The sequence below is a fragment of the Martes martes genome, assembly GCF_963455335.1.
Source record: "Martes martes genome assembly, chromosome: 7".
NCBI classification, from domain to species: domain Eukaryota; kingdom Metazoa; phylum Chordata; class Mammalia; order Carnivora; family Mustelidae; genus Martes; species Martes martes.
In genome coordinates this window covers 32,459,891-32,468,480 of record NC_137894.1, presented here as the reverse complement: position 1 = coordinate 32,468,480, position 8,590 = coordinate 32,459,891, and the positions used below count along the sequence as shown (strand labels likewise).

Sequence of the window (8,590 nt, the reverse complement as noted above, 5' to 3'; positions counted from 1 at the left end):
TACATGCTGAGTTGATGTTTTGACAATTGTATACACCTGTGCGATAACAACCCAAAAGAAGATACAGAACATTACCATTAACCCATGCAGTTCTCTTGTGCATCTTCCAAATAATCTCCCTCCCATCCCTACTCTAATTTTTAGCATTAAAGATTTTTTTTGTCTGCTTTTGGACTTTCTGTAAGTGGAATCATACAATATGTCCTCTTTTGCATCTCACTCTTCTTTCACTTAAAATGCTTTAAAGATTCAACAATATTGTATGTTTTGGTAAATTATTCTTAATTGCTAAGTAGTATTTCATTCTATAAATATACCACCATTTGTTTGTCCATTCTCCTATTGAACTTTTAGGTTGTTTCCAGCTTGGGGCAATTATGAATAAGGCTGCTATGTATATTAATATATAAATTTAAAATTTTGTTTTGTGGACACGTTTTAATTTCTCGGATAAATGCCTAAGAGCAGAAGATTATTGAGTCACATGATAAGTGTATGTTTAACTTTTTAAGAAACTGCCTTCCTGTTTTTCAAAGTGGCTTACCACTTTGTATTCCCATCAGTGGTATATGAGAGTTCTAGTTGCTCCATATCTTTGTCAGCATTTACTGTTGCTAGTGGTTTTTTTATTAGTCATTTTAGTCGGTATGAAATAACCTGTGATTTTAATTTACATTACATTTCCCTGATAATTAATGATGTTGAGCACTTTTCATATGCTTACCTTACATTTGTATATCTTTCATGAAGTATCTTTCATGTCTTTTCCCATTGAATTGTTGTCTTATGATTAGTCTGCGAATTCTGGATACAAGTCCTATAATGGATATATGTGCTGTGATTTTTGGTGTTGTTTGGTTGTAGACAATGGGTTATCTGTTCACTTTCTTATTGGGATATTTTGATGAGCAGGAATTTTTATTTTGATAGTCTGTGTTACTGATTTTTTCTTTTATAGTTTTATGACCTCCAGGTCACAACATATTTTCTTCTAAAAGTTTTGTGGTTTGGGGTTTTATGTTGAGGTGGATCACAGATAGTGTATGATCCATCTCAGTGGTTTTAGGCTTTACATCTTTGGTTTGGAGTTTTACATTTAGATATATGATCTATCTCAAATTAATTTTTGTATCCAAAATTAGGTTTATTTCAACATGGATATCCAGTTTCGGCAACATTTGTTTTAAAAGGTTTTTTTTTCACCCAGTAGATTGACTTGGCATCTTGGTTGAAAATCAATTGACTGTGTGTGGTTATTTCTAGACTCTATTCTTTAATCTGAAAGACTTTTTTTGGGCATTGTTCTTGTAGTTTCTCTGGAGATGAATTATCTCAGCTTTTATATGTCATAGGATTTTTTAAAAAGATTTTATTTATTTGTTTGACAGAGATCACAAGTAGACAGAGAAGCAGGCAGAGAGAGGGAGAAGCAGGCTACCTGCTGAGCAGAGAGCCCAATGCGGGGCTCTATCCCAGGACCCTGAGATCATGGAGCTGAAGGCAGAGGTTTAACCCTCTGAGCCACCCAGGCGCCCCCATAGGGTATTTTTATTTTACTTTTGTCTTTGAGTGGTATTTTAGTTGGATATAGAATTCTGTGGGTTTTTTTTTTAATTTAAAGATTTTATTTATTTGACTGACAGATCACAAGTAGGCAGAGAGGCAGGCAGAGAGAGGGGGAAGCAGGCTCCCTGCTGAGCAGAGAGCCTGATGCGGGGCTCAATCCCAGGACCCTGAGATCATGACCTGAGCCAAAGGCAGAGGCTTAACCCACTGAACCACCCAGGTGCCCCTAGAATTCCATGTTGACCTTTCCTTCTTTTTTCAGTACCTTGAAGTCATTTATTTATCTTCAGGTCTCATTTGTTTCTGGTCAGAAGTCATCCTTTATTTTTATTATTTATCTGTGCGTAATGTATGTTCACCCCCCCCAATGATTACATTGGCTCTTTATCTTTGATCATCAGCAGATTGATTAGAAATGTTTCTCCTTGTATAGAGTTTACCTAGTCTCTTGGATCTTTGTTGATGTTTTTCATTAATATTGAGTATTTCTTGTCCATTATCTCTTCAAATATTTCTCTTGCTCCATACTGTCTCACCTCTCTTCTCCTTCTGGGACTCCAACTACACATACATTAGATGATTTGATATTATCCTACAGATCTCAACATTCTTTTTTCTTGTTGTTCTCAGTTTGGATACTCTCCATTTAGCTGTCCTCAAGTTTCCTGAATGCTTTCCTGTTAACTCCATCTAAAGAATTATTTCTGATATTGTATTTTTCTTTTTCTTTTTTAAATAAACTTTTTTAAAAGTAAACTCTACATCCAGTGTCAGGCTTGAACTCACAATCCTGAGTCAAGAGTCACGGGCTTCATTGACTGAGCCAGCCAGGCACTCTGATATTGTATTTTTAATTTCTAGCCCTTCATTATATTTGTGTAGTTAACATATGTCTGCTAAAATTTCCCCTTTCTTCATGAACATTGTCCACATTTCCACTAGATATTTTTAAGCATTTTCATCATCGCTATTTTAAAAACTCTATCTTATCTATCTTATCTATTGATTCCAGTATTTGGCCTACACCAGATTTTTTAACATTCTAACCAGAGTTATTTTAAAGATCCTGATCTTTAGGTTGTCTCTAATTCTGCTTCTATTGAACCTTTCCTCCATTACCATAGATCTTATTTTCTTGCTTTTGCACATGCTTTGATTTGATTGTATGCTGGACATTTTGCATAAAAATAGAAATTGGAAGGAAATATTACTTATCTTGAAAATGGGGCATGCCCATTTTCCTTTCAACCAACTTGAATAGTGGCTCAGTTAACTTAGGTCTGGGCTTAATTGTGGCTTAGTTTAATTCAATTCACTATTAGTTTTAAATGTTTTGAAGGCAGAATCAGCACTTTCCCTTCAGTAAGTCCTGGGTTTGGGACATTGGCAAGATTCCAGAGATCTGACTTACCTTCTCAGCAAAGTCATCAGTCTTTGGAAAGATGAGAAGTCTCAATGTGAACAAACTGACCTAGCTACCAGGTTTTTTTGGTCACTGGAAGGGGGTATGAAAGGTATTTTTCTCAGTTTCTGTATGTGCCCTACATTAGCCTTTAAGGAATAATGCCCACAATGCTTTGGGGATGGGTCTCTCAGCTCTCCTGCCCCACTCTTAACCTTCAAGAGTGCCTCTGATGGGTTTCTTAGTGTTATTCCTTTGTGCCCTCATTTTTAAAGGGTCTCTTGCACTTGCGAGAGGCTCCACTTAACCTCTTAGGCAGTACTGATCTGTCTCAACTCTTCTATTATCTACCCCACTCCCACTTTTCATCTATTATCTCCCCATACCTGGTTAAGATCCAAGAGAGAAGATTGGTGAATGGGTGCAGGCTTTCTCTGTGGATTTGGGTCCTCCTGTTGCAAATGTCATGCCAGTCTATATGGACCTGTTAAAATTTTGTTAAATTTCAACTGGTTTCTCATTATTCCCCTATGGTGGATTCCTCTTCCCAGCATAGTCCAGCCAGACGTATGAACAGCCATGGGTCTTTCTCTCCTGTGAAGGACTTAGCACTTTCTGGAGGTCGGTTCATTTATGTTTCTTTATGTCCTTATCTTCCTGATGGGTTTTAAAAGATTTTTGATTTTCTAGCTGATCTGTCCTTTTGTTTGCTAGGATAGGAGCTATATCCTCTTGTAATTTTCAAGATCCAAATCAGAAACAAATTCTAGGAATGAAAATTTTCAAAGTGGTTTCATTTACATAGTTTATTAACTAGTTTATAAAATTAAATGAATAATAAAAAGTCAAATTTTATTCAATGGTAAGCAATGAAAAATAAGTCATCTTCCCATTCTATATCCCATAGCCCTCTTTGCTCCCTGTACGGAGACAAACATTATTATCAGTTTCTTGCAATTTCTTCTCAATTCTATTTACAAAATGTGAATATCCCCCCACCTTAGTTTTTTAAGAAACAGAAGCATACCATATTTTTTACTTTACTTTTTTTTCATATAATCATTTCACCATCTTGAAGTATTTTACTGGCTGTAATGTGTGTTAGTATGGATGTACTTTGGTTTCTGTAAATAATCCCTGGTGATTTGAGTTTTTGCCAGTATTTTTTCTCACAATGCAATGTATAGTCCTTTGCCGACATTCACTGTTGAGTATATCTGTAGTACCAGGAATGGGTATATTTAAAATGTTCCATGAAGGTCCTTGGAGCTTCTCGTTATTTTATAGTGTTTCCCTAGGTGTTGGCTGCCCCTTAGGAGTTGGTGGTATGAATTTTGGGAGGCCCAGTACCACACAAGAGGCATAAGGTGCTGTGCTAGAGAGTTGCCTAGCAGGTGGCATCAGAACAAAGCTGGCTGTTAGACCCTATTAGCACAGACCCTTTCCCCTCCCCCCTTCCTCCCTCCTTTCCTCTTTTCTTTTCTTTTTGGGGGGTGTAGCTCTTTCTTTCCCCTACTTCCTTAAGCCCTACCACGGGAGAGAGAAAGACAAATGTCATTTTGTTTGGAATGCCTTAACCAGCTGTATGACTGAAATGATCCTGATAAGCAAAATTACATCCAAGGAAGATTTCTAAGGGAAATGAAGACCCATTTATTATATAAGAATCGTGTCTATGTAATTCTGGGATCTTCTTGTGAAGATCCTATGTATTTTTGAGGAATTTGTTCCTAATTACCTAGCTAATTAAAGCACATTAAACTTAGTTATTAATTTGAGAAATCAACATACTTCCTTACAAAAAAGACCCTTGCACAAAAAGTGCTCCATCTCTTTCCTAAGATCCGGGATCCAAGGAGAGAGATACAATATATATTTATTTAATAACACAGGCATTAAGAATGTCATGTAGTCCTCACAGGACCCCTTTCAGGGAGATTTTGTACATTGGGAAGTGTGCTTAAGAGCTTTCCACCAACATCTTCCCTAAGACTTCCCATCTCAGTAATTGACTGTACTATTTTTCATCCAATTGCTTTTAAAGTTAGAAACCTGGTCATTTCCTGTGATATCTATCCCTCCTCTCATTCTCCCATATCCAATTCTACAGCACAGGAAATCTGTTTTACCTTCTAACATCCTTGAGAATCCATTCACTCTAGTCAAATGAACTATCTCATTGTCTTTTGTTTGTACTATCATGTAGTCTCTCCTAGATTATCAATCCTTATCCCCCTCTTGATTCATTAGCTAACATGAACTCTTTATTTTTACTAAGTTTATTTTTTTTTTTAGTGTCTCTATGCTCAATGTGGGGCTCAATGACCCCAAGAACAAGAGTCACATGCTCTTCTGAGCCGGCCGGATGCACCTAACACAAACTCTTTAAGTCTGACCATGTCACTCTTTGCTCAGAACTCTCTAGTGCCTTTCCAGTGCCCTTAGAATAAAATCCCTCACATGAGCTCTGTGGATCTGCACCATTAGTCTTTCCTACCTCTCCACCTCTTGCAACCAACTCCCTTCCCCTTTCTTCTTTCCAGCCACACTGGTCTTTTTGTGCTGCAAACTGGCCAAACTTCTTCCATCCTCAGGGCCTTTGCACAAACTCTTCCTTTGCCTTAGGATTCTCCCCAGGGCTGCCCACTTCCTTATCCCTTGTTCTCCAAGCTAATGCCTTATCTCCTAGATTTTATTAAAAAAAAAAAATCTCTTATCCAGGGAAACTTCTCTGTCCAAACAAGTCTATATTGGATCTCCCTGTTATTTGCTCTTTCTACTCCATATTTCTCATTAGTATTTACCAACCTTCTAATTATATAGTTATGTAGTTTTTTTCATTTAATTTTATTTTCTCTGATTGGAATAGGTAATACATCCACTTGGTAAAAAAATTCAAATTGTACACAAGGTACAGAGTAAAAAGTCTCTTCCTTGTTCCTCTACTATCCAGTTGTTCTTACTAGTAATCATTTTTAGCATTTTGGGTATCTAACAGATATTTTCTGAGTAGACAAGCAATTATGTACATAATATTCCTCATTTTTTGCCTTCTCTTTATTAACACAGATACTATATACATTTTTCTGCACTTTGTTTTTATCGGTTAATAATGTATCTTGACAATTCTTCTATGTCGATATGTAAATAGTTGCCTCTTTTCACATACTAGATAGTATGGACTTACCATAAATTTTTAACCTCAATTATTAGGCATTGGGTTGTTTTCAGGCTTTGGTTATTACAAACAATGCTTCATTGAATAACTTTGTATGTAAAGTCATTTCCTGCAAAAATACCTACAGAATAAATTCCTAGAATTGAAATAAGGGCATTAAAGGTTATATGCATTTTAAATTTTGGTAGTTATTGCCAAACTGCTCTTAATGGACATTGTATCAATCATATTCCCACTAGCCACAAATGAAAAATGCATGTTTCCTCACAACTATGTTAGTGAAAATTTTTTTCTTTGCCATGTAAGAGGTGGAAAGTATCTCTTGGAAAGTTTAATTTGCATGTTTTTTCTTCCTTGCAAAGTTACACTTTCATGTTTAACAGCCATTTGTATCTCTTATTTAGTGTACTGTTTCTTCATAAATTTTGCTTATATTATTAATGTCTGATTTCCTCTCTCTACTTTAAGGTCGGTGCTGTGGGTGCAGGGATCTTGTTAGTTTTGTTCACTACCTGGTTAGTTCCAGGTACGAGAATGAATGAAGCTCGAGAAATGACTGGCTCATGTCATGCCGTAGTCAAGTTCAGAACTCATGTTTGACTCCAAAGCCCACCTGTATCTCCACGATCACACCCGGGAAAATCCAAGCTTTTAACTCACCACACAAGGGGACAGATGGGTAACGTAAAACGGCTTAAGTGTGTCAGGAAGTGGATTGTGGCAAAATGGCGAATCTATGGACAGTCCAAGCGGTTTTTCACATCTGTTTTACTGACGTTTGGGAATGGAAGTCCACTGTATCTTTACATGCCCCGAGGCCGGGTTTCTGGCTTTCTTGTGAAATCTCCTGGTTTTTAAGTATTCCCAATAAAAACATCACATGCAGCCCACCCGCAGCGGATTTGCAAATTCTGGCGTAGAGACTGGGAGCCTGATGAGGCGAAGACCTCAGTTAGGGAAAGCTAAGAAACGAGGTTTTTGTGAAAGTCGAGAATGGGGTTCTCTACCCTAGAGTCTGGGGACCAGGACTCCCGGAAGGATTGAAATAAACGCAAAGTGGCGGGAGGACTGCGCGGCCTTCCCAGCTATGTGTGGCCATTCCAGCCAGCGCGGTCCCGAGCTTCACTAACGGTGCCCAGGGCGGTCAGGGGTTGCCCTAGGGGAAGAGAACTGCCTCTGTATTCCCTCAACCGGCCCAATAGCGTCAAGCGGTCGGTGAAGCAGCACCCCACCCTATCCAGGTTTCCAGAAAACCCTCCCAGGTGAAGCGTCCTGCCCGACGACCGCTTTAGCTCCCCGCTCAGGCCCCTCCCAGCTTCCCCTGCTCCATGACTTCCGTTTGCCTGGTCGTCTGGGAAACGGCCAACTTCCGGCCGCGAAGCGGGGGCGGAGCCAAAATGGCTGAGGACAGACGTGCGATGGTGAGCGCGAGGTTCTCTTTAGTGTCCCGGCAGCCGGGCGGGGCAGAGCCGCCCCGGGCGGAGCGGAGAGGCGAGGCAGGCTGGCGGGCGGTTGTCCCTTGGGGAATGGGGAGCGGGCTCTGGAGCCGCTCGGGGTGCGCGGGGCGACACGGCCCCGCTCTTGAGAGCTGGTCCGCCTGCGTAAGGCGGACTTTGCAGCGCTGGGCCTGTGCTGGGCTTGTGGTCCCTTTTGGGGTGCGCTGGACGAAAAAGGGAGATTTTCATCAGAAATGGCTCTTTTCCTAGTCCTATCTTTTCCTTCTCACGAGTTTTGGAAAGGAAGCACTACCGTTTGTGCAGAGACAGTTTGTGTTAATCCCCTGGATTAGAAGTTGACTATGACAAAGCCTGGCAACTTTGAGCGTCACTGCCTTCTGCCGGTGGGTCGGGACCGTGTTTTCTCTGTTGTAATTTAGTTTGGGAAAGTGCTGTTTGGGGATTCAGCTGAAGCTTGAGTTAGGCGTTAATTAGACTCCACAGAACTAATAATACAAAGTAGTCCAGATAAGTTCGGGATAACCCAGTGGTAGTTATTTATGAAGTGTATGTTTATATTTGGATCTAATTTCTGTAAAGTTGTAAGTGTGAAAACGTGTCTACTTTGCTTTGGGTTTCAAAGCATGTTTTACTCGTTTGTTAGAATGACTTTTTTAGGGGCACCTGGGTGGCTCAGTGGGTTGGGCCTCTACCTTCGGCTCCAGTCATGATCCCAGGTTCTTGGGATCGAGCCCCCGCGTTGGGCTCTCTTCCCCCGCCCCGCCCCGCCTGCCTCTCTGCCTACTTGTGATCTCTGTCAAAAAAAAAAAAAAAAAAAAAAAATCTTAAAAAAAAAAAAAAGAATGACTTTATTAGTTATGTCTTTGGAACGTATTGCTTTGAAAAACACCCTGGAAAATACAGGAGACAAAATAGCAGTTTTGGGCTGATGGTTTTACAACTTAGTTTTGGCCGTTAAGAGGAGCAAGGCCAGTACTGTCTATCAGT

At 39.7% G+C, this 8,590-nt stretch overlaps 1 protein-coding gene across 3 annotated transcripts in view; it reads left to right on the top strand.

The window, feature by feature from the left end:
* Positions 1 to 7,523: 7,523 nt before the first annotated feature.
* The window catches only part of BBS4 (Bardet-Biedl syndrome 4), a 54,984-nt gene continuing 53,917 nt past the window's right edge, over positions 7,524 to 8,590 (top strand). The window contains exon 1 of one of the 3 annotated variants that reach the window (XM_080807419.1): positions 7,524 to 7,567. Coding sequence is in view for 2 of the 3 variants with exons in the window: in XM_080807417.1 (XP_080663543.1) it covers positions 7,945 to 7,986 (42 nt within the window). In the remaining variant the exon portion in view is untranslated. Of the gene's footprint in view, positions 7,568 to 7,809; positions 7,987 to 8,590 lie in introns of those variants that run through there. The other 2 variants (XM_080807418.1, XM_080807417.1) reach the window with 2 other exon arrangements.